The sequence below is a fragment of the Pelecanus crispus genome, chromosome 14, assembly GCF_030463565.1.
Source record: "Pelecanus crispus isolate bPelCri1 chromosome 14, bPelCri1.pri, whole genome shotgun sequence".
In the NCBI taxonomy this organism is placed as follows: domain Eukaryota; kingdom Metazoa; phylum Chordata; class Aves; order Pelecaniformes; family Pelecanidae; genus Pelecanus; species Pelecanus crispus.
In genome coordinates, this window is record NC_134656.1 from 10,416,809 (window position 1) to 10,442,626 (window position 25,818).

At 48.1% G+C, this 25,818-nt stretch overlaps 1 protein-coding gene across 2 annotated transcripts in view; it reads left to right on the forward strand.

Moving 5' to 3' along the window:
- Positions 1-8,170: 8,170 nt before the first annotated feature.
- The window catches only part of PPP1R16B (protein phosphatase 1 regulatory subunit 16B), a 40,232-nt gene continuing 22,584 nt past the window's right edge, over positions 8,171-25,818 (forward strand). For both annotated transcript variants that reach the window (XM_009488770.2, XM_009488771.2), the window contains exon 1: positions 8,171-8,417. In XM_009488770.2, the coding sequence (XP_009487045.1) occupies positions 8,171-8,417 (247 nt within the window). The remainder of the gene's footprint in view (positions 8,418-25,818) is intronic.

Here is a 25,818-nt window from a genome sequence, read left to right on the forward strand (position 1 = left end):
CTGGAGCCACACCTTGCCCCGAGGGCTGGAAGAGCCCACTCTGCCCATGGATGTGGAGGGAGAGCCAGCAAGAGCGGAGCTTGGCTGCGTCACCTTGGGAGCCTGGGTAATAGGTAGGATGCTAGGCAATAAAAATGGAGAGTGGGGGGAAAAACCCCAAACTTGTAGTGAACATAAAAATTCTCCACATAAGTTCTGGATTTGAAAATCTACCCAGGCAAGGACAGTTTAATGCAGAAAAGTGGCAGCCTTGAGAGAGCTGTGTGGAGCAGATGTAGAAAAGAGCATTTGCTCTATGGAGCTTCTAGATTAAGATTTTCTAAAACGCCTCCAAGTCCTGCTGCCTTGTACTGGGAATTGGGCTTAAGGAGCAGCTTTGCACAAGAACCACGCGGAGGGAAGCAAGCGCTGAGCTGGTCTACCTCTAATGCTCTGGCTTGCTCCTAAATCACGCGTGTAAGCTGTGCTTGGGCTTGTGCTGCTAGAGCAAAGCCCTCTGTGGCTGCAGCTGTGTCCACTGAACCCAAACACCCAGCTCTCCAGCTATTCAAAGGAGTTTAATGCTTGGTGTATATATGTCTGGTGACCATCACCAGATTTGTTTTGCTTGGTGCTGGGGTGCCACTGGAATGAGCAGCGTGTTTCCAAGCACGCTGATGTGGGGGAGGACTACTTGGCACAGAAGGTCTTTTTTTAAGGAAGCCCACGTTGAAATATTGATAGGAAAAAGAATGTATATTGTGCTGTGTTGTGTGTTTACAGGAAATACATAGTGAAAATACTGAGGGGCTTTCCTCAAACAACTGCCAATATTGTTAGGATTGGAACGGTTGGGAGGAGAAAAGAATGAGGCACTTAAAATTTTCTATTACCAGCGTTGGCTCCAAAGAGATTTTTTGACTTGCTGTTTCGCTTTTTTCTTCTTGCTCGTATTTCATTCTCACTGCTAGGAAGGAGCTCACTGAAGAGGGAGAGATTATCTGGAACTAGAGATAAAGCGGCCAAACTAAAATGTTTTTAATCCTCTGGGGAAGCATTTAGCTTTAAATTTTGAGCTTTCCATTAAGCTAGAAAAATAACTTACGTTGATGCACCTTCACCACCAAACGTACCTTTGCATCAAGCAGCAATGAAACTTCCTTCACTGCAGGTGGGTAAGGCAGTATCTTCACTTTAAGAAGGTAATTGGGGCACAGATTAAGTTAGTTACTTTGCATACAAGAAACTTGTGGGAAAGCCAAGAATCTCTCCTGAAACTCCTGATTTCTGATGAGATCTTTCGCCCAGACGACTTCTGTACCTGCTCTTCCTCACCAGCACTCCAGGGCAGACAGCAGGAGTTGTGTTTCCTAAGGGGTCTTGGCTGAAATGTCTTCCCCCGCTTCTCTTTTTTTTTTTTTTTTTTTTTTTTTAAAAGTGATGTTTCCTGCCACTTTCCCCTTCGTTCCTTTAGGAGGAACCATTCCTTTGGTAGCGCTGAGCATCTGCTGCTTAAAATGCTGCAGGAGCCCTGAGTGAGGAAGGGAGCTGTTTGCTTCTAAGACACCAGTGAAATTAATTCATGCAGCAACAATTTTCATAATTTTCACTCCTCCGTGTGGTTAACCTGTGGGTGCTGTAGGTGCATGGTGCGTGCAAGAAAAATTTGCTACCAGAAGCAGTAGCCAGAGCTGTTAGAGTAGTACCAAGGGACGAGTAGGGTTTCACCGGTACCTCATTGCTGGAGCACAGGACTAGAAATAATAATCCTGAGGTGGTGGTGTAGCTCTTGCAGTGAGTTTGCTGCCTGAAGCCAGGCAAGTGACCTTGTTCCGTATTCATCTGTTCGTCAGTGGATGCTCTTGACCTCTGGAGAAGGGTTTATTGCATATTATTTTGAAATTACTGGCTTAGGTATATGTCAAGCTGTTGTTTAACACGCTGCCCTCGGCTGCGTCCACGGTGTGTGTGTTACCAGCGGCAGGTTTCTGACTTGAGCTTTGCTATAAACCCTGACATCCCGGAGGAGATGGTGGTCCATGCCCACCTGCATTGCACTTGTTGCACAGAGATCCAGACAAAGGAGATGGTACAACCTGTCTGGCAGGGTGTGCTATTAGAGAAATAAAATTTTCCATTTCAGAAAATAAAGGAAACCCTTCAGGAGGCTGGAAACACTGTGTTTTGAATTACTTACCACTGCAGCCTTTCACTGCGGGCATCCTCCCCTCCTCCTCCCCTGGGCTTTGTAGGAAACGTGGCCGTCCTGTAGCGTTGCAGGCAAACCCAAGTGTTTTGGGGCTGTGATTCCTTGGAGGGGCAGGCGTGTCTCCTGTGATTTGAACTCCCCTTCCCGTTTGCTCTATGGTTGCCATTGGTATCTGACCCTCTGTCTTCGTTTGAAAGACCCAGTGGCTGAGTCCCCTGTTATAGGTGTGTAAGGCTATAATGCTTTGGGTAGTTGGGTGCTAGGGCTTGATGCAGTGTCCTTGTTGATGATACTCTAATGAAATGTTTTTCCAAAAGGCAGGAGGTGAGAGAAGCAGTTATAAGGAAAGAAACCCTGGTTGTAGGCTATGGTCTTCATAGCACGAAAGACCCTCTTGTCTTGATGCACCCTGTACTAATTAAAAAAAAACCAAAAATCAACCCTACAAACACCAAGAACTCTTGATCCAGAACAGGGCTCACTGTTCCCATCAGCAGGCCAGAAGAGGGGTTTGGTTTCCCATCTTCCCACAGGTATTGCAGATTGCTGCAGGAAGCAGCTTGCGTGATGGTGGTGGGGTAGGGAGCGCCTTGGCAGAGCCGGCGCAGTTACGTGCTCAGCAGTGACACAATTTAGGAAATGACTTGGAGCGTGTTCCTCTGGAGAGGGCGGGAGGGGGACGCTGCTGCCCTTCTCACCCCTGGTGTGGGGAGGGAGGGAATGAACCTCGGCTCTTTGTGTATGGTCAGCCCCATGGCACATCCACACCGTGGGCAACCCCCCGTGTCCCCCGCCTTGTTCTCCCTTGGGGACAGTTGAACTCCTGTGCCTTTCTTTCCCTGCTGCTTCTGCCTGTCCCTCAATCTGTCACCTCCTTCTCTCGGTGGCTTTCTGGCCATCTCTGGACGGCGTTAATGGCTGCTGGGCTGCCAGTGAGCTCTTCCCGTCATCACGCAGCAAGCAATGAAGAGCTGCTCTGCTGCTTCCTCCAGACTTTGGGGAGATTCTGGCCAACAGCAGAAACAGCAATACAGAGCATGTGCCTTCGGCTGCTTTGTATCAGCAAGCAGTGACAATCCTGAAGGTGATGCCTGAAAGAGAAGCGTGTGAATTCTTCATTGCTTCTTGTTGTTGGGTGATGGGTTCAGCAAAAGGGCTGCGATGGGCTGGTCATCTGGCATTTTTTCGGGGAGCAATAGCACAGATTTGTCTTGGCCCTTGTAGGAAGCAGAAGGGGTAAATGTGGCAATTCCTCACCTTGCCATGGTGCAGGAGTTGACTTTTAAAGAAATAAATCAGGCAGCCACCTCCTCTGCAGGCTGCTTATGTACTCAGGTCCCTGCTATAGGCTTTTGTGCTTTTTTCCAATTCCAGCTGAGAGAAGATTAGCTTGGGGTGGGGAGGAGAGGGCTATTTCTGTTGCTCTTCATGCTACTGACTTGACTTTATGCTGCAGACATTTCACCTAGTCGGCTGGGCCCAATCCTGCAGGTGTCTCCCCGCAAGCCATCCAGTGAATGAGAATGATCTCCTTGACTTCAGAAGTGGCTGCTCACATACCTGGGTCTTGAAATTTACCTTTGCTTGAAAGATGCACAACTTAGAAGAATTCTCTAGTTGCTGAACTGTTTCATTTCAAGGTGTCCCATTCAACGGTTGCTCTTCCATGGTTTGTGTTGACTTTTTTTTAAGTGGAATAAAGCCAAAGTCAATTGATGACACTTAAGTGAAGGACTCTTGTAAGTGTTTGTGTTCTGCTTCAGTGTCATGCTGTGCTTTAAGTAGTGCCTTGGGGAGATGTGATGGAGGATTTGCAGGTCTTAGCTCCAGCTTCATCTTCTGGTGGGGAGATGAGGAGGCTCTCCAGCATCACTCAGCAATATGGCTGTTTTAATGGATCCAGCTCCAACCTCAGTATTACGGCAAAGTGTCTGCAAGTTCAATGCTTTGTAGGAAGGTCGAGGGGGGGCAGCTCTGAGTGTGTGCTGGAATGGGAAAATAAGTGCACTCGCTTTTCTCCTTTGTGGGATGCAAGTGCCAGCCTCTAAATGTGAAATGGGAAGAAGTGTGTGAATAGGAGACGAAGGACCCTTCCAGGCAGGGTTGGTGGTACGGGTTAGGCAGCTTGTTGCAACCACTGACTCGGAAAACTCTTACTTCACAGAATCCCCATCTCTTCTTGTATTGCAAGTGAGTAACCAGTGCCCTGAAAGTCCTTTTGAGTTTAGTGAGACGAATCTTTTACTAAGGTAAGACAAAACGTACAGGAAGTGCAGACTTTTTTAAAAAAACGATTGTGTTTGCCAACACTTGCTTTCCCTTTGTAGGCACTGATCTTTGACACGGTTGGAGCAGGTCTTTCTTTGCCGCAGCACGGAGAGGACCGCAGTGGCACAAGTGCAATACAGCAGTGAGCATCTTGCCTTCCTTTTGGCCCCTGAAATAGTCTCCTGTTGTCTCCTTGGGGCTGGGGGCCACGTATGTCTGGCAGGATGCTCTTGGCACGGCGGCAGGCAGATCTGCTGAGCTCATGGAAATTCAGCTCGATCGAACATGAGGAACAGCACTTTTTTTTCCCCCCTCTTCTTCTTTAAATAAAACAGAAACCAAAATGTGATGCCTTGCAAACCACAGACACCCACCCAGCCAGTTTCCGTGTCGCTTTACAGGTAAACAAATGCTGGCGCCTGAAACTGTGCTATAGTTAGACTGACCAATTTGTGCAACGAGAAGTCAATGTGCCATTTTTTTGGTACAGGGAAGAAACTAGGTCATTGGAAAACAGGCAGCCAGAGTGATGGAGCCAAAGTCTGTCCGAGGCTCTGGGGTCCAGGGAGGGTGCTAGGGGACTTGTACCTATGTCTGGGAGAAGTTATGCTGTGTCCCCTTCAGGAAGACTTCTCTGCTCCTTTAGAAGTTCATTTGCTGGTTGGTTTGAGGAGATGCTGCTGTCTGGTACTTCCAGAAGATGTTTCTTAGTGTTTGTGGATCTCCCCTCTCTATTTCATTCCCCTCTGTAGGCCACTCGAATCTCCCTTTTGTTCTGTTCTGCTAGCAGAGGAGCTGCTGAAGGATGAGATGCATGCAGAAAAGCTGAAACATGGGCAAGCAGAGCAAGCCACACTTCTCCTCTCCTTATAAATCAATGTCCTGTTGCTCTTTCCAAAGTGCAGTCCTAATACCACCAAGAAAGCTTCCAGCTTTTTTTTGGTAAACAAGGAAACGCTGAAATAAGGCTTCTTTGCTTTAATAAACCTGCAGAATTAGGTCCTCATTTCTACTTCAGGTGTGTTTTGGAAAATATTTGTTCATCTTTCAGTGAACAATGGCAGAAGTGGCCTGGAAAAGGAGCAGGGTGGGAGTGCCGTGTGTGGTATGCCGAGAGGCATTTCCTGCCCTTATCTCCCCTCCTTCGAGGTATTGTAAACGGGGCTTCAGATCTGCAGCCTGTGTTACTGGAGCAGAGATTGCCAAAAAAGATACCTTCCCAGGAATGCCTGCAAGGGGCAGGAGCCTTGCTGTGTGGAACCGAGTTCATGAGAGGTGGTGAAGAGCTTTCCAGCCAAGTGTCTGTGCTTGGAAAATGTGTCTGCCCCAAAATAAAAGCTTTTTGGAAAGTGGGCTGCATTTATGCCGCTCTTGCTGGCAGAATTTCTGGGGGCTGTGGTGAGTCCTGGCTTGTGGGGGCTGCGGGCAGGGGTCAGGGAGAGCTGCACGGGGCTCTGGTGCCATGGAGGAGCCGTGGCATGCTTCCCTAGCTTTCCAGTGGCATGCTAAAGTCATGACTTGATATTTTCCATCTTGGGCAAGTGTTTGAATTTCTACGTAGTATCTCTCTTCTGAAAAAACATTGCAAGGATTTGGGTTTGTCCCGATGTGGAACTAAAGCATTTTTTTGCAGTCTTAAGTTCTTATGGGATGGAACAGGGTTTTTTGTTGTTCAGGTCTATCCTGAAACCCTCAAAATAAGGTTTGCAGGTGGTGCTGAAGCTGCCCTTGGCCTTCTGTTGGCTATTTACTAGATAAAGCGACTGCCTGGGACCTGCCTGTGTGCTCTGGCTGAATTTGTTTGTTTTCAGTTCTCAAACCAATTATCTCATGGAGGAAATGGCGTGCCTTGCTGTCAGTCTGCAGAGATATTTATAGGTAAGGTCAGACCCCTGTGGAAGGTCTGTAGCAATGTTTGGAAGGAATGGATGTCTCAACCTTGCATAATTCACTGGATGTTTGGCATGGACGTTTCCCTGCAGCTCCTCAGAGTAATGCCTCCCCTATTAGGCTGCTTTGCCCTCTGAAGAGGGATGAACGGTGGCTTTTCCTGGCTTGGCTGGATGGGGTAAGGTTTGGTATCCTCACCATGTCTCTCACCTGGGTCTCGCTACCTCTCTTCTGCTGCTATTTTTGCCCATAGCTGCTTTGCATCCATTGCTTACGAGACTGTTGCTTCCTCTCTTTTGGAGCAGGAGAGTTGAGCAAGGAATGGCTTCAGCTGCCCGGTTGGGGCTTTCTCAGGTGCTTGTGAATACTTAAGCTCTCCACAGTCTCCCTTCCCCATCAACCTTTTTTTTTTTTTTTCTTTTTTCCTTTCTTCTCCAAGCTGGCTGAACCATAAGAGCCCTCGTCTCATACGTGGTTATTTGCAGTTTACCTCGATTTGGCATGCTCACCTTGCCATTTGATGTGCTTTGCACAGGTCTATTTGGAAAGGACTCATTCAATTCACTTGTGACATTGGCTTTATTTCAAATGCACCTTTCCCTCTTGGACCGCTCCTTAACTCTGGGACATGTCCTCCTTCTGTGCAGCAGATGATTGGGTGACTGCCCATGGGTCCCCTGGTTGATCGCTCTATGTGTGGCGCTGCTCAGAGATTTCTGATGTCGTGGTCAACTGAGAGTCTGGGGCTGTGATTTAACTGCTCTCGTTGCTGTGCTTGTGGAGCCTGTACAGCAAAACCAGAATGAGCTAGTGTGTGGTGAAGAAAAAACCTGAAGGAAGAGAGACGTAAACGCAAAACCCCATGTTTTTAAGTAGCTGAGGTGGTTTAAGTGTTAGTAATACCTCCCTGGGAGCCACATCCTATCCGTCTGCCCTTGGCTAGGGCTGGGGTGAGAAGGGGCGGATGGATGAAGTAGAAGAGCACAGATAATGCTCCTGGTGCATAGACCTCCTCTGGGAAAACCTGCCTGGCCTCGGGGCACTGCATGGGTAACTCCATGTATCTCCAGCCTCTGGCTTCCAGGTTATTTGGCTGGGATGGCCTCGTCTGGTGTCTGTAGCTGCCCTGGGCTCTGCCACTGCAGTCTTGGTCCCCTCTGCCCTGTGTTTTGCTGCTCAGACCAAAATGCTTCAGGGATGTGGCTGCTGGTGTGCATTAGTGCAGCGCAGTCCTGGCTGCGGTGTTGGGGACACCTGTAACGAGGGGTGATGGTTACACTGGAAGGGGCCAGCTGGGGGGAAAGGTGTGTGTCAGTACTTGAATCTCTCCTGAGTTGTCTGAGGAATGATATCAAATACTATGGAAGATCTTAGCTCATTAAGACTTTCTTCTGCTCGTAAGAGAGGGCTGCTTTGAACTATGGATGGGAATGAATTGCACACTGAAACTACTGCTTAATCAAGAGGGTTTTGCTTGGGTGTTTGGAGTGGGTGAAAGGTGGAATCACAAAGGCCAGTGAGAACAACCAAGCAATTGAAGTGCAATTAAGTGAGCTGCCTTTTGAGATGGTAGGTGTTGCCTGTCACATTTTCCAACGGGCTGGTCTTAGTTGCTTGTCTGCATGGGATGGTGAGACTTGATCCCTCACACTTTCCTCCTCATTTCAGGTTTCCGCCATACTCTCATTGGACGTGGCAATGGGCCCTTCCCAGCTCAGCCTCAAGATGCTGGTATAGCAGCAGGTGGCTGTGATCCAGAGGACCTGCGGTGGGACATTGTTTCCTGCTGGGACATCCTTCACCCCCTCTCTCTTGGCAGAAGTGATGGATGCCCACGTGGACCTCCTGACAGAGCTGCAGCTGCTGGATAAGGTGCCCACGCTGGAGAGGCTGCGGGCAGCCCAGAAGCGGAGGGCTCAGCAGCTGAAGAAATGGGCACAGTATGAGAAGGAGATGCAGCACAAGAAGCGGAAGCATGAAAAGAAGAGAAATGCTGTTAACCGAAAGAAAGTGTCTTTTGAAGCCAGTGTTGCTCTGCTGGAGGCTTCTCTGAGGAATGACTTGGAGGAAGGTATGGCACTTGTATCTGGCAATTTCTTTGTCTGGCTATGTGTGAGGTCCATGTAACACTATGGGGTGCAGAGGCATCTGTGTTGACATGTCTTGTCTTGTGAGGAATCTCCCCAAAGTCATGTCCCTGTTTCTGAGAAGGCCTTTTTGTGCACTGTAACTTGTCCTCATGTGCGTCTTTTGCACCTGTTTGGAAATGGAGCACTTTGATGGTGGACAGCAATGCCTGCCTGAGCAGCGTGTTACAAGCGTTTGCCAAGCCCTGCTGTGTGTCTGTGGTTTTGCGTGCATTTGCAGCCTCTCTCTGGGAGAGCAGACCTGTGATAATGCCTTGGAAACTGCAGGCTTTTATTTGTTTCTTCCTTGCTTTAAAGGTTTAACAGTTGCTTCCAGCTCTTTGCTCCAGTGAACCTGTGTTTCTCAATCTGAGCCGCTGTAGTCTTCTAGAAGAGCCCCAACAGTGAAGCCAACTAGAGCCCTGCTGTGAAATTGTGTCTATTGGCATTGCCTGAGATGACAGATTTATGACTTGTATCACCTGTGCCTGTGCTGGCAGATACTTGGCAGGGTATGGCTTTGGGTTTTGTACCCAGCTGCCCACCTGTAAGTGACGGGCCACAGTGTTGGGGTGGATAACAAGTGTTTCATCGTCCTCTTAGTGCGGTGACGGTGCCTCTGTTCAGTGCTTGGGCTGGAGGGTGCGATGGGGCTGATGGGGCTGTGAGAGGCCCAACCTTGTAGTTTGGCTTTCTGTACATTGTGGCTTTGGATCTGGGCAGTTTGGAAGGAGGAAAGCTCCTTCGCTGTCTGCCTTACAAATACTTTCTTATTTTGTGAGAGGTGCACAAATGGCAGAGGCATTTGCAAACACGGCGCTGGCGGAGGGCAGTTGTGCACCCCGGTGGCAGTGAGCAGGCAGGGCTGGCGTGTGTTCAGGCGGTGGCATTAACATGCTGGTGTCAGAGGTCCTGTGGACGACGGTCTTGCACCACATGTGGACATGGATACTTTGCTGTTGGGAGTGCAGGAGTTGAGCTTTCAGCTCACAGCTTCATTCTTTTCTTCTTGTAAGGGAAAATCTATTGCTGCAGGTCTCTTTTGGTACTATAGTTGTATTGACCTCTTTCCGTAGGCAAGCCCAGGTAGCGATGGGCTTTAACCATTGTTTACTTTTTCCGATGAGATGCTGGTTACACCAAACATGATAAAAGCACTTCCTTGCTTGGTGGAAAATCAACCTCTCCCCTCTCCAGAGAGGGCAGGGGCAGTATCCCCGGTACCACAGGTGCCTCCCCTGTGTAGCTGGATTTTTCAGATGCCTCAAGTCTCTAAATTTGATTTGTTTTGTGGTCAACTAATTTAAGTCCTAAAAATAGTGTGTGGGCAGGTTCTGTCCCTGCTTTGCACCCTCTGTGCTGTGGGACCAGGATAAAAGGGAGGAGGGGATGGAGTCAAACCCAGGCACCAAACTGGGAAAATTCCTTATCAAGTGCCCTAAGGCCAAAGTGAGGGAATTTGTGGGATTTTGGAGGTCCCGGGAGATTCTTTTGGTGTATGAATCATCTTTTGTTTCCATGTGGGAAGTGGAGGGGGAGCTGAAATATAAATGATTAAGAAGTTGAAGTTAGTGTGAGGAAAGTTAGAGAGCTGGGGGTGCAGCTAGCACGCATCACCTCTGAGCTCTCTCTCTGAGCAGGTGTGCCATTTCCATTCTTTGTTACTTTTCTGTACTTTTGTATTTATTTTTAACATTCTTACTCCTGAAGTGGGAGAGGGGATGGTAGTAGGCACTGTGCAATGAAATCGGGGAAAAAGAAAGCGGAGTTGGATAGCGAGTTGCTGGTCTGAAAGGTGTCTTGTGCTGGGGCGTAACCTCCTGATGGAGGTGGTGGGTCGAGCACTGTAGGATGGAGTCAGTGGGCGCAAAACCCTGGCCTGCTCTTCAGGGAGCAGCCCCATGTCCCTGAGGACCTGGACCTACTGACTTCACTGCCCTTTGCCTGCGCCTTGCCCAGGTGTTACTGAAAGAGCAGCAATCATTTTGCTCAGCTCCCATGTGCCCGCAGGTGTCTGCAGCACCTTTCCTCGTCCACGTTTCCTTCTGCCATCGATGGCACGGCCACTGAGCTGAGCCACCCCAGCTTCCCACCTAGCCTGTGACCTCTCTGGTTCTGCCAATGTGACAGCCTCAGAGAAGGGGACTTCTTTCCCATGTAAGAAATCCAGGTTTGTGTATGGTTGATGAATCCATGGGTGATGGGGTGTGTTGCAGAACTGCTGTATCTCAGCGTGGTGGCAAAGCAGGACTGAAGGCAAGGGCTCCTAGGGAGCGTCAGCCCTGGCGTGGGCGGGAGCTGTGAAGGAGTGATGGCTCCTGCCTGTTTGTTCCTCGCATTTTCTGCAACAGATCTGTCAAAATATCCCAGGTTTAACAAACAAGCTGCTATTAAAAGCTCCTTTGGATCTCTGCTGACAGAACCAGGGTAGGGAAGCACACTGCAAACATGCTGGCGGGCAGATGTGAGCAGACAGTCACGCTGGGGAGAGGTGGGTGGTGGGCAGCGACCCCAGACCGAGGGCAGCGGTCCCCCTGGGCTGCAGTGTGCCATTCGGCACCTTCGGTTTGGAAAGCTGAAATATCTACAGACAGTTCATGGGCGAGCTCCGAGGTGAGAGCGGAGCACTCCCAGCTGCCACACTGGACCCGCTCCGCTCTGCCCCGCGGAGGAGCTGGGAAGGGCATGCTGTGGAGGGCATCATGTGCAGTCACTGTTTTAAGTGGAAATACGTTTGAGCCCTCACCCAGCTCTAGGCACGATCTGAACTGGTTGCAGGAGGACAGTGCAAAGGGGAGGACACTCGGTTCATACAGAGCTTACAGGGAGCGGCAGGGTTGTATACAACCTCTGCGCTGTTCTAACGGCTGTGAAGGAGAGTTGCTTTATAATGCAACAAAGCAATGCTTTTTTAAGCTACTGTACTAATTGCAAAAAAATTGTGAGGGTTGCTGAAGGCTGTGGCCCTTCGAGGCCATCCTGCAAGGTGATGGGCTGAAACCGTGGGGAGGAGGCTGGTCCCGCCGTTCCCAGGGCAGCACCTCATCCCCGAAAGCAGCCCTGGCTGCTGCAGGGCTGTCGTGTCCAGGTCTTTCTACATCGCTGAGCTCCTATAAAAGCAGCCCCAGAGCGCGGGGAAAGGAGCTGGTGTTCTGTAAATCGAAAAAAGAGATCCCAGAGGTGGGTGAAGTGGCTGCCTGTACAGATGTGTGGCATTTGCAGCCTGGAAGTCCCTTTGCACACCCGGCCCGTTTGCAGGGGGAGCTCCCGCTCGAATGACAGAAGCTGGAGGTGTTTGCGTTAGCTGGGGGGTGAGCTGTGTTCCCTTCAGCCAACCAACGGAGAAATAAAGCCCCTGAAGGACCGATTCACCTTCCAGCAGTGCTGGAGGTGCCCTGATTTCTCCTGCTCTTGGATGAGAGCTGCCACCCTGGCCATGGCTCTGGGAAGCATCGCTGCAAAGTCCTTCAGCTCCCACCTTCTGGCACTTCATCCTGCAAGCAAAACTTTGGCAGAGCCAAAGTGTTGCATAAAACAGCATTTCTGCAGAAGTTTAACCACGCAGATCCTTATGGCTGGTGAGCCAGAAAGTGAATGAAAACTCAGGTTTGATGACCTTGGACTTGGCATCCAGCAAAACGGTTCCTCTTAGCAGAGCCGTGCTTGCTAAGGTGCAAGCTTGGGGCTCACTGGGTCCCGTGCCAGCGTGGAGAAGATTTCCCTGGGGAGGGCATAAGTATTGCTCAGCCTATTCATATAAATACATCCCCCATGTTTCCCTTCATGCTGACCCTTAAATCTCCTGTAAATGTGTGGTAATGACAAGCGTGGCAAACCCTTTTAGGAGCCATCCCCAGGCAGCTCCTACTACGCTCCCTTTGCACCTTTCTGGAATAAAACCAACCTTGTCATTTGCAAAGGCACTTTAAAGAGAGGCCCTAATTAGTGTCTATAAATTGCTTTCTTTAACCTTTCCAAGTTGATGTGATCTGTTCCCTTGTTACTAAAAAGCTTTTATGAGGTGCCTTAATTTTCCACCCACATTATTAGTCTCCTGAAGCTTTTTACATGGGGTTCCTGTGTCCATGTCTATGAGCAAGTGCATTTATCTGTCTGAGAAGATTTTTCTCCTGGGTTTCATGCCCTTTGAAGGGCTCTGAAAAAAAAAATCTCTTTTATCGCCAGCAGTCTAAGTGTATATCTGGGTATTTGGGGAATGACTTGAGTCAGAAATTAAAAGTTTCTGTTCAATAATAAAGGCGTTTCTTGAGTTTTAAACTCCATAGGTGTGGAAATGAAAGCTGTCCTCTCTGGGAAGCTGTATGTGGGAGCTCTTGGCAATGATGGATTTTGTTAATTTTGTTAATGGTGATTGGTATGTCTTCCAAAAGCAGATTCACATATTTGGCCACGTTTAACTTGTCTCTTTCATGCAATCTGGATGCGATGCCAATGTGGGGTAGCTTGCATATGGCAACTAACTAGGAGGCATCTGAGAACACGAGCAATATTGAATATGCAACTTTCTCTGTTGTCATAACAAGTAAATAATCTTTTTTTTGTCCTGACTTCCTGGAATTTCAATCAAGTGAGAAAATTATTTCCATTTCCCCAAGAGCTTGAAATGCCAACTTTTCTGTTTGGAAATTAATGCTGAAAGTCCATCTCAGGTTTTCCTGGGATGAGGCTCTCTCCGTCCCTAAATCTGGAGTCAACTTAAATATTTTGTTTCAAACCCTTTCTTTAAACAAAACAGTTTGATCAGAAATACTTTCTTCTTATTATTTTTTAAATAACAAAATGATATATTTCCTTAACTTCAGAATGTACTTTATAAAATGTGATGCCAGCTGTTGTAGAAGAGCTTTGATTTCAGTGGGTCAAGCTTCTTAAGCCCTTTCAGAAGGATCGGGGTGTCTGTTCTTGGGGTGCTGGCTGTTGCATGTGCTGAACATCGCTTCTTGCTGTTTCAAGATGTGTGAGTTGGGAAACAGACTCTTTCCATACTTACAGACCACAAATTCTGCATCTTTTTAGTTTCTTGATTACAGCAAGGCTCATAGCACAAGCGGTCTCCCTCCTGCACACCGCACAGTGAGCGATTGGTTTTCTTGACTAAAATAAGAACTGAAAACATGCACACAGATGTGCTCTGACTGTCCTTGCTAAGAAACGGTGATGTAGGGATCCTGGCTGGAATTTTTTTGATCAATATTAAGCACCCCTCCCAACCTCTTGCAAACCTGGCTGCCCACCGCTATCTCCGTGGGCACATCTTCCCACTTGCACTGTGTTTTTGCAGAGCGCATGTTCTTGGCTTGCGTGAGGGAACTGGGTTGGTTTCACATCGTTTCAGTTTCTGGCTTTTACGTGTGTGCCAGTTTCCACCATTTCTAATACCACTGAAAATATTTCTTATGTATCTTGTAATAGTATTACAAGATAATGAATAAACATTGGATTCAAACTACTTGTCCCTCCAGTAAGGACGGTCTGTTTGGATTCAAGGTGTTTTAAATCAAATAGGGATTGGCCAATGACTGTTGCCAATCCCAGATTTTGTTTCTTGCTAGAAGTGGCTTAAATCACTTAACTGGCTTCTAAAATTTGGCTACAATGTGTTTTGAAGGGGAAACTCGGAACTGGTGTCCCCTTGGTTGCATGTACCCCTAAATGCAAATGGTGCATTTCTTTGGTTTATTAGTATTGGTGATGGTTGCTTCCTAATGCAGCCGTGAGTAAGGAGTATTCCCTTTGGAAAGGAGATCTGGGCACTGGGGTAAAGGCTGAAACTCTTAGGGTTGTGCATGCAAGGTGCAGTAGGTAGGATATGTAAGGTCACCATCTGCTCTGCAAACCCTGCCTGGCCAAATCACAGCGGGGAGAGCTCAGGACGCAATGGCCGCCTTTGCTGGGAACGTCAGGACTTTGTCAGCAGAAGGCAGATTATTGATGGGACCTTAATTCAACCAGGTACCCAGGGACGTTCATGCGTATAACCAAGTGCCAATCACCGGCACTTAACCTTTCCCTTCCCTGTCCTGGCTGCTCTGCTTCCAGTGATGTGGAGGCAGCCTTGGATGGCTGCTTATTTTCTGATATCTACAGGCTGCCAAATGTCGAAGCCAGAACTTCCCGATCTGAGCCTGATAACGCTTGCTGATATATCAGTGGCTTTTTCTAGCCAGTAACTTCCCAGGTTGGTTGTCCTTGTGATTTCCCTGGGAGGATCACTGCCCACCATCCACGTGACAGGGACCAAGGCATGGAAGTGCAGCGATGGCCATGGATGTGCGTTGGATCAAGCACTGAAAGCAGCAAGCCTGGCTGCCTGCTTGGTGGGATAACGGCATGGACGGGCTGACACTGCAGGCAATGTGTTTCTTGCCTGCCTGGCTGCCCTCCAGGTGTGTGCCGTTTCTTACACACCGATTAACTGTGTGTTTTGTCCCACTCCAATAACGAGAACCCAGAGAGCTTTTAAATAGCAGCTCAGTGGGGGACCTCTGGTATCTTCTGGTAATAAGCAGCAGCAACCCGGAGTGAAATATTGTCTGTCTTCCCACCTTGGCCATGACCTCTGATAGCCAAGGCTCCGCCTTGCTGCAGTGCTGTGTTGTGATATCTAATTCAATTCTGCCAAAAGGATGTAAGATGTTAGCCTGATCACTCCCAAGAGCTCACTGGTACCTGGAGTTTTGCAGCATCATTGTGTTTTCAAGTGTATTTTGAAAAGGAAGGAGGAAAAAAAAAACCCACAAAAACCCAACCCCCCTGCCCCCCCCCAAAAAAAAACCCCAAACCCTCAACCCAAAACCCCTGTCTTCTTTCCAAATGAATATTGGTGGGGAAATGAATATTGTTGGAGGTGAAGCCTTATTGCAGGGCTAAACCTCATGTGGCTGCCTTACCCTGATGCAGTTGAAAACGCAGTGCTTGGATATAGTTTCCAGACAGGAAGAACTTGGCTGTAAGCTGTGGTTGCAGGCTCTGCTTTCTGCCCCTTCTCCTGGTCAAGGAGACCTTGAAAAGTGGATTAAATCTATTTTTTTTTCCAGATTTAAATTCCTGCCTTTCTGGATTCAGGTCAGCTCAGCTGGTATAGATTTCTTCCTCCTAGAATCATGGAAAATAGAGGTTGAGAGGGCCTTGGGAGGTCATGTAATCCACCTCCTGCCCCAAGGCAGGATCAACTGTATCTAAAATGCTTGCTAATGAGGTTGGAGTTAGGTATCTTAGTGTATTTATAGGCATCTCTGCAACATGAGAGCAGATACCTGTGCAAGCGGCCCTGCTTCTTGTTCATTTCTGCATATTTTTCCCACTTGCTTATATTTATCCCCCTTTATTTTGCTTTGCATCCCATCCTTACGCTTACTGACTGCGAGTTTTCCTACTTCTGTGAAGAATGCTCTAATTCTTTCTTTAATAGCAGTTGCTATGGCAGCTGGTTCAGGCAGTGCCTTATAACCTAGTGCAGAGCTGCTTTTACATACACTTTCACTGCTTGTTTTTTTCCTCTGGAGCCTGGCTAGATCTTTGGGAAACCTCATCATCCGCTGCAAACGTCTTGACAAAAAATTAAAAAAAAAAAAATCAAATCTGATTCTGGCACAACTGTTAAAAATGTGTCCTAAGCCTTGCCTGCCCTCTAACCCGTCACCTAAAGGGTGCTAAACAGGCTAGAAAGCAAACTGTTTAATTCTGCCTGCTGATGCCTTTGTAATCAAGAGCCAAGATGCAGTCAAGCACCCTGCACTCCTTGTAATTCGGGGAACAAGAGCCCACGTGCAGCTATGAGCAAGTGGATGCAGTTTCTGCTGAGGTCCCTGCAATTTGCAACTGCTTATTGCTGAATTTGGCCTCTGGATTCTCTAGACAGCGTGAGATAGGCTGGCTATAAATGTTACTCCTGTAGGAAGCTGGCTTTAGTTGCTCAGTTATGTTTCTTGCTCCATATACATTTTATAACAGTTTGCAGCATCTGTCAGTTTGGCCAAGGATTTCAAGCTAGATCTCAATTCCCTTTTTCCTGGTGGTCTCATCTGCTCTGCCTGGCTTTGCTTTCAAGGTGGCACAGAGGAGTGGTCCCTGTCTTGAGTGTAAGAGCACCAAGCTCTGAATTGCAACGGGAAACTTCCAAAGTCTCATTTCAATTTGTGTACCTTTACCTGGGCTGACAAGGGACATCACGTTGGTAAAACAAAAACAAAACCCAAAACCAACCATGAAAATAAAAAAAACCCAAACCCACTTTTTTATTTTTTCTCCTAAGGACTACTGCTATAGCGTCCACTTCTAAAGAGGGGAGACTAGAGCAGGAATTAACCTGAAAGTTACTCTCACACCGTTCTCACTGGTTGTACCAGCCCTGCTTTAACCTAGTTGGCAGCTGATGGTTTCCATAGTAGAGCAGTGTTATCTGCACACAGATTGCATTTTGTCCGGTGTTACCTACACATCTCTGGAAACATCCACATTTTGAGTGGGTGGGGGAGATTCTGGCACCTTCAAAGTATTTCCGCTCGGGTCTGATTCAGAGCAGTAAAGGTTGGAGATCAAGCGCTGATACTTGCATGGTTCTGGTTGAAATGATAAGGCTTGAACGTAGTGAGACATGCTGGCTTGGCATACTCAAACAAAATTTTTCAAATTACCCACTCTGAAGGACTCTTGTAAAAAAACCCAGCTATTTCAATAAAAGCAAAATTTTACCAGCAGAATGTTCTTGAATGAAAGCATGCAGTCCTTGCACAGGAATGGAGCAGCTCTGCTGCGCTGAGATTTCATTGCTGCAGGACATCTATGGTCTGCCCAGTGGCTTGGGATAAGGAGGTCACCTGGAAATCCATACCAGCTCTCAGCCTTTTGGAGAGGGGAAGGAGCCATGCAGTAAAAGACAGCCATTTCACTAATGTTAAGGACGTGTCAGGAAGAGCACTTTCTGCATCTGTCTACCAATGTTGGGTTCAGTTCTCATGTGTTGTCAGTGGAGACAGGTGAGATCCAAACTGGGGTGCTGTGATTAACCTTCTGGAGAGTCTGTCAGCTCTACAGAGACCAGGACCTAACTTAAGAAACCTGGGGCTGGATGCCACGCGGTGCTCCCACAGAGAGAGACTTTCAACCTACTTAGGAGCTCAGACTCTTTCGGTGACTGTCAAACTTTTCAGACCTGGTTTATTTTTTCACTTCAGATCCTGTCAGATTGTTTTTAATTAGCAAGGCCAGAGCAGGACTCCTCAGAAACTTAAATGGGACTCTTAATTAAAATTTTGGTTTAATAGCCTGAAAAGCAGGCATTAGAAAGAGCCAGAGCTCCAGTGAAGGAGGACAGTCTCTGTGGATCTGCAGTGACATCCTCCTGGCTGTCAGGCAGTTGATCACAGGATTTTCTTTCCTCCTAAAGCTGATGCTGTCAAAACAGCGATGCAAGTCCTGAATGTGATATGAAGCTCCAGTCTAGGCTGTAACCAGTCAACTTCCAACCTGCTGCTGGGTGCTGTGCCAAAACCACAATGTATCTGGGTTGGTAGGTGACAGCGGGTCACGGAGAGATGCTGGAAGTCCATTTTGCTTCTATTAGAAAGGCTGGTGAGTTTAAAATTTCATCTTAAAGGGCATCTAAGCAGGATTCCCTGTGTGCTTTCATAGTAAATTTATTCTTCCATAACTTTAATCATGCAGTTGTGAAATAGCTGTGAACAAGCTGCCGCTCTGCCCCCTGACCCAAATTATTCTCAACCATGGCAATTTTCCATCACTATTCCGAGCAAAGACGACTGTCATTTGAGTACTGGTCAAAGTACAGTACAAATCTGTAGCGTGGATTCAAGATTTGGGTGGTCATTGCATTGTATCACCCAGTGCTCTGAGATTTCCCATGTGTTCAGTAGCAGGAATATTTGCAGCGTTGATCTGTCCAGTTACCCTAAGGGGAACAAGAGAACAGGAAATATTTCTTGCTTCACTTACATTCAAAGACTTGTCTTCAAGGGCAATATTTGTTGACTGATTTTCTCCTGTGAAATGGGATTGACAGCTTGAATTGCAGCTAAAGGTGGAAGGAGCTGTGCCTGGAGCAGCACAAAGGGGACGAGACAGAGGTCTGTCCATCTGGCTTTGCTTGATCCTTGTATTAGTCTCTTGGGTTTGAAAGCTTCCAGAAACACGATGCTGATCCAGCCTTCCTGGACCAAGCTCTGATAGGAGCACATTCAGCTGCCATTAACTGGAGGTTTCTTGTGAATCCCTGAGGATTTTGGCACAGATCTCTGAAGATACTTGGATATTTTAACTTCTACTGAAGTCAGTTTGGTTTGGTCACGTAACACATTTGTGCTCCTTAAGAATACAGAGTCCATCTGAAAAATGCTCAGCTCCTTTCTGTTGGATGCTGGTATAAAGAGCACCCAGTTAAGCACTCCGAGCCCACAGTATTAAAATATACTGACATGGCATTTTGTCCTCCTTGGGGATTGCCCTGATCAGCACCGGGAGTTCCCAGCAGCAGTGGAAACATCTCATCTCTTTGTGGGGAGGAGTGGTTCCCTGTGGCAGCCGTTACCCAGTTCTGGAAACCAACCCTGGTGCTGTGGGCTCCCCACCCTCCTCCTTCCCCTCCCAGAGGAAGGGGCTGTGGGTTTTCCAGCTGTGGAACAGGAAAGAAACAGGGGATCCTGTTTACCTACCACTGAGCTGCTCACATCTATTTAAAGCTCCTCCTTGCAACGTGCTGCTTATCGCTGTGGCACCTTGTTTGCCAACTGTCCTGTCTCTGCTGTGCCATCTGGAAAGAGCTCCTCCATGCAGCATCGTGCATGGAGGTCCTGAGATGCTGCAGCTGGGATGCTGGAGAGCGTTTCAAAACCCAGCGGGCTGATTCGAGGGGTTCAGACACCAGCACTGGTGGCTGTGTAACTAGGAGGTAAAAATAACAGCTGTGTCACACACGGACCATGGGGTCTTGTGACTCGGGGGCAAGAGAGGGGTATTTATTTGCACTTCAGCGGGCAAAGTTGGTCTTGCAGTTTTGCTCTGTCCCAAAACAGTTTCTGTCTTAGATCCTAATAACATCCAACTCAATATCAGCTCCTTGGGAGGTCTCAGTGTCTGACCTCTGCATGAACATGGAGGTTTGGTCAGACTCATGCAAAGCCTCAGCTGTGTTTATTATCTCCCACTAAAATATGAGAGGACATTGGGCACTGGCATTGGTTTTGTTGTGGACATCCTTTGCTCTTGTTGGGAGGTCTGAATTCTCCGCAGCTGTGGTAGAAGCCTGCAGCGTGGCAGACCTGCTGGGTGGGGGGCCCCCTTCCCACAGCGGACAGGAGGTGGCTTTGGAGCAGGAGAACCAGGAGTGCCTCCTGTGCATGAGACCTGGGAGCGTCTGTGCTTCTGTGTGCTCCTGATGCTATGGGAGGGTCTCGCTTCTGCGCGGGAGCAATTTGTCTCATCATTACAGCTCTGAGGGCTGTTAGCAAAGGCAAGCACGGTGACAAAATGGCAACTGGAGAGGGTTTGTTGGTGGAAATGCTTGTGGGGTAGGCGAAGGGAAGGCTGGAGGACTCCTTGCCAGAGCAGGATGCACGCGATGCAGGAGCAGGGGGAGCAGTGCAGCCTGCTCCTGGCTCTGGGACAGTCTCCTGGAGCAACAAAAACCTGATTAGATTTGGCACAATTTGCAGTGTACAGAGTGATCGTGTAAAATGCTGACTTGTGGGCTTAGGCATTTAACCTGAGCAGAAGTGTTATGGGCTGGGGCGGGTACTTGCTTTGGAAAGAAAATGTGTACCTGTGCTTGTGCATCCCCTGGGATGCGCGCAGCTCTGGAAAGAGCGGGACTGGCAGGAGCGTGCAGCGACGTGGCCAGGGCAGCTTTCTCCAAGACTGCTGGTGTGGGGAGCTTTTTGTGCTGTCATCAGCCCTGGGGAGTGAGTCGTTCCCATGGGGTTTGGGGAGAGCAGGTGCGCGAGGGGCTCTCTTTTTACCCTGCCAGCCTGGGTGCGTCTCACTGCACCGGCTGGCCCCAGTGTTAATGAGACGCCCCATAGTTGTGCTGTGCACGGTAGAGGGTTTTCAGGTAGCAGTTAACAAGTGACCGGTGCAGCAGGAGCCCAGGTGCCCAGCAAGTCACTGAGTGGCTGCATTTAACTAAAATTAGCCCCTTGTAAGTGGTGGTGGCAGCTGTGCATAACAGTGAGCTAATCACGTCGCGGAGAGGATTTGCTGTAGGAGGTGATGGCTCCCAGGTGCCCTGGCAGCGGCATGGCTGGTGCAGGTACCAGGAGCTGTATTGGGCTTCCCTTGGGAAGGCAGGCACGGTGCCCCTGGGGTGTGCGTGCATCGTGTTCCCACAAGATTCAGCACTGTGAGCATCCCTGGGGGGAGCCCCGACACGCCCTGCCTTAGGCCGAATGCCGGCTTGTATCAGGGACCATGTAACCACACCGGTGTGCATCTTTGGAGCAGGATACTTGGGGACCCGCATGTGGGGACAGCCAGTGCTTGAATCAAATCCCTCCTGCGTGGCCATTCCCGCTGTCTGAAATGGGTTGAGCCAAAAGCCTTGGTCTGGCAATGTGGCTTCAGCCTGCCTGTAATCAGGACAAGCTGCCTGATGCAGGGAAAATGGCACTGCCAACAGGCAATGAGCATCACTTACTCTATTTAATTAAATTTTTGGGGGCTTTTTTTAATGGCCTGGTTTTTTTGGACAGCTGCTTAACTGGGAAAGTAAGCTGGGGGGAGGGAAGCTGTCCTTATTTAAAAGGGTCTACCCTTAGCCCATAAATCTGGGCCAGATCTGCTGGTACATGCCGGCTGCTTTGTTTGACCCTGGTAAGGAAAGCAACCATAAATGTTACTTTATAGCTGTTCTGCTTTGCTTGATGAATCTGGATCAGTGTGTCTCTCCTTCCTAATCGGAAAGTTTTCTTTTGATCTACCCCTGTTAGGGGAAACCTAAACTGATTTAGCTATTACCATCCATTTTCCATTCGCCTGATGTCTCTTTCCACAAAGGCCATCTCTGTTCTACCCTAATTAACGTTGAGTTGTCTGATGCTGTAGCAGGTGATGCTCTGGTGTGTAGCTTTGTAAATCTTAGCCAATATTCAGTGGGAATTTTTTGCCAGATGTTTTGTTTTATTTTTGGACAGATGAGTTTTAAATTGCCAAGTGCACTAGATTTAAGGAGCAGACAATTGCTACTAGCTGTCAGAAAGAAAACACTAATTATCAATCATGTTTTACTGAGCCTCTGTTGAACTGATTTGCTGTAGAAAACATCATTTTCTTGTACTCTATCTTCAGAAAATCTGATTTTTCATGAGTTCTGCTCTCTCGATAATGGTGATGTATGCTAGAGCGTAGAAGAGAGGAAAAACTATCTCAGGATTAAAATCTGTGACACCCTGGAATTTAAATCACCTGCTTTTAGGAGCATAAAACCATTATCTGTGCTGGTGTGCCATAAAATCATTGCAGATGCGCGTTCCTTGTCGCTTCTGCATGTAAACCCTGTCTGCTCATGTGATTTACAGCGCTTTCCCGGATGCAGCAGGGTTTAGTGAATGCGGTGGCTTGTTTGTTTGCTCTGAATAGGCCCCGGGTTTAAAAATGAGCCTTGAGTTACTGCGAGACAAGATAAGAATAGTTGGGGGAAATTTCAGTGTTCCTGCCTCGCTTTGGGGCTTGGCTGCGGTGCTGCACTTCCCGTGACTCAGAGCGGCAGCAAGGCACCCGGCTTCCTCTGAAATCACCAGGGTTTTGCAAAGCTGCTGCTACGGTCGTTAAGTGAATCAGGTTTTTAGTGAGTTATTCTCCGCTGCAGTTGTGCGCGATGTCTAAAATATATCTCGCTGTGCTCATATTGTCTTTAACGCACGAATTGAGTGCCTGGAAAGGCAGGTGGAGGCAAAGGGGCATCTTCCAAAGAGGCTCACGTAGCCCTTTCTTGACTCCACACTGTTGTAATTTTTCTCTTGTGATAAGTTGAGCAGGAGTCAGCAGTTTTTATCAAGCTATTTTTCTTGTGAAAGGGAAGCGTTATCTGTGAGGGGAGATGCAGTACCCTGTGTGACGTGGACACACGGGAGCTGGTCCAGAAATGTGGCCAAATAGGACCTGTCAGTGGGTCAGCGTAGCCTGGCCCGTCTCTCACTGCTGGTTTAGTCCTGAGGGATGTGCTTTATCAACAGCAAATTTCTCCTTTTTTCCAGCGAGAGTATCAGAAAGGAAGGGATTGCCAGCCTTGGGGAAACTGGGGAAACCTTGTCATTCAAATCTAGTCCACTATCTGAAGACCTCCTTGATTTAAATACTCTGGGTGGAAGAAGGAGGGACCAGACAGTTGCAAAGCATCTCAAAACTGCTGACAATGTAAGGACCTCCTTATAAGAGCTCCTCCTCCTCCCACAGTTCCTTGAAGAACCTCTTTCTAATGGTCTTGGAATTTTACTGCAGAATAGAAATCCAAGGGAGGGTTTGCACATTTTGCCCAGCTGCTCTGGAGCTCCAGTCTATCTGAATTCCCATTTGACCGGGGCTCTCATGACTGGTGCTGGTGGGCTGGTGCTGGGGTGGAGGAGATGGCTTTGCCTCACGTCTTGTCCCCTTCTCATGGTGACTCTGCAGATCACAGCTGCTGTGGTTTGTTCCTCTCCACCTGTGGTGCGGATGGCCTCACCTGAACCTCACCTGTGTGTGCTGAGCGTTCATCTCTGCTTTTATGAGTGTTGTACTTACTGGAAGTCCCTGGTGCATATGTTCTCCTTTTTAATTTTTTTGAAGCTGTTGTGCATTACAGGTGCAAAACACCTCAAATCAGTTGGTTTATTGGGTCTGTCTAGAGAAACAAGGCTCTTGAGGGACAGCCCTGCTGGGGAGCAAGGCTTCAGCAGCGAAGAGGTTAATGCGATCTGTCCAGAAAACTATCTGTGCCTCATGCCAAGCCTGATTGTCATCTTGCTCCTTTTAGCCCCTGCAGTTGTTCTGTCCCCAGAGCACTGTATGTGGCCATTTGATCCATGAGGGATGCAAACTTCAGTGCTCCTAGTGCCCTGTTAGGTGGAAGAGGTAGCGACAGAGCCTGCTGTTCCTTCACACGTCCTTCAACTGAAAGGACGTGTTATGTGTGGAGATCTTGGCCAGCAAAATGTGCTCCATCCCCTAGCAATAGGTTGCACAGATTATGCAACTTATGCAACCAGGGACAATTTTAACTCACTTTTTGCTGGTGATCCCCTTCTTCCCAGGTGTGCCGGATGGAGGAAAGGTAATGGTCCTGTCAGGGCGTGGAGCCAAGCCAGAGGTTACAGCTCTAAGAGCTGGCAGCAGCCAGGGCAGAAGAAGCATGCAGCCTTCACACACTCGCTTTTCAAAGGGTAATAGCTAGAATTTCGTTCAAGGTTTGTAGGTCAGGTTTCCATTATACAGCTGTACTGGTTGCAGCTGCTCGTGTGAGATCCAGACCTCATTGGATGCTCCTGGTCTGGTGGGCTCCTTTCCCCAGGAATTATTCTTTATGATGAGATGTGCAAAAGAAACAGGATTTCTCTGTTCCAGCACTAACTGGGGTGGTAATGGAGGCTTGGAGTGGGATTTGCTTCAGTCTGTGAAATGTGGGAAACATCTCAGAAGCATTTGTTACAAACAGCTGCTTGGAAAGAAATCGATTTTCTTAAGACTGTGTTTTTTCCAGACAAAGGTAGGACCAAAAACAGTTGAGGAGGGATCTTATTAAATGATCACAAATCTAGTAATGAGGATCAGATCTCCTGCATCTCCCAAAACAGGTACAAGTGCTCTTGGCACAAGTCGCACTGAGCATGTGGATCTCTGCCCATGTTTGAAGGACAGGACTGCTTGTGTGAGGAAGGTTATACCCCTGGTTTAATGAGTGAGAGTGCAACCCTCCCATTTCATTTCACAAGGGATAAAATGGTCCATGATGTCTCCAGGAACCAGAGCGCTTTGATTCCTGTCCTCACGATGGTCTGTAAGGGCCATGTCACCCTGGCTAATGAGCCCCGCTCCTGTTCTTGAAGGACTGGCTCTCAAAAAGGGTGTTGAGTAAGATGCTTTGGGCCTCTTCTGCTGGTTGTTGGTCAGCAGAAAAATATGTGTTCTTTCACCAGAAGCTGCCCAAGTTGCTCAGTTATACTCAGTGCTGGAGATACTGAGTTTTAGTAGCAGGAAAAAGTAGGGGAGTGCTGGATCCGGCCCAAGCGGTTGCATAGGACTGCACGTCTTCCCAATACTGTGCACGAGCCTCAAACCGACTCCTGGTTCCCTGCACTGTCACTGGGATCCACCTCGGCAACCTGTAATTAGTGCTGTCAGCAGAGCAGTGTAAGCAGCCACTTAAGCACGAATTACTTCAATGAACTTACCAAGGTGGGTTTAGCTACTAAAGCATTTTGTTGTTACTATACATTTTTAAGTCAAAATATTAGACTGTGGAATCGATGGGAGATGACGCAAAGCTCGAGCCTGGCTTTCCTCTTGTCTTAATGTTGAAAGTGTGGGGGTTGTTTAGGTAATTTAATCATGCAGTCTTTTCTCCTTCATTGCATGGAAGCAGCCGTGGCAGGCAGCGTGGCAGGAGAGTGTAAGGAGGCTCTCTCCCTGTTTGCTCATACGTAGGTGTAAGTGATGCAGTGAGTACAGCGCAATCTGCCATTCAAGCCCAGAAGATGGATGTCAGCTTTCTTGCATTGTGACAGCTAAAAGGTGGCCCATGACGCTTGGGTTCTTGTAATGTTAAATATGTAATGAAAAACTACCTGATGTGAGGGACCTGCTGGTGAGGGAGCTCTGTTATAAGCAAACAGGATGGAATAAAATGGTTCGTTAACAAAACTGGTTTTAATACAGAAGCAAGCAGAGTTTTCACCACTGTGGAGAGGAGAATGGTCCTGCCATTGCTAATGGCAAAACTTAATGGGGAATTTTAATGATGGTTAATTATTTTAAAAACTGCAGTTTTCTTGGGAAATGCAATATACTTTGGCAAACTGAAGCTTTTCTCCACTGCTGCAGAAAGGAAAACTAACTCCTCTGAGTTGACTCTTGCTGAAGAGGGCATGGGAGGCATTTGACTTGCAATACTGACATGGAGTTGGACAGGGTCTTTCATCCCAGGGCAGGAGACCTCTTAAAGGGATGAAGGGAGAGAAGTGGGATATATTGCTCGCTCTCTGCTCCCTGCTGTTGCCTGCAACTCCTTGTTCCCAGCATCGAGGAGTTATGTCTTCAATGTTCAGAGATACTGCTCTGATAAATGGGATGCTTTAAACTTACACAAGAGCTGTAGAAATAATGTATTTTTTAATTTGGTGG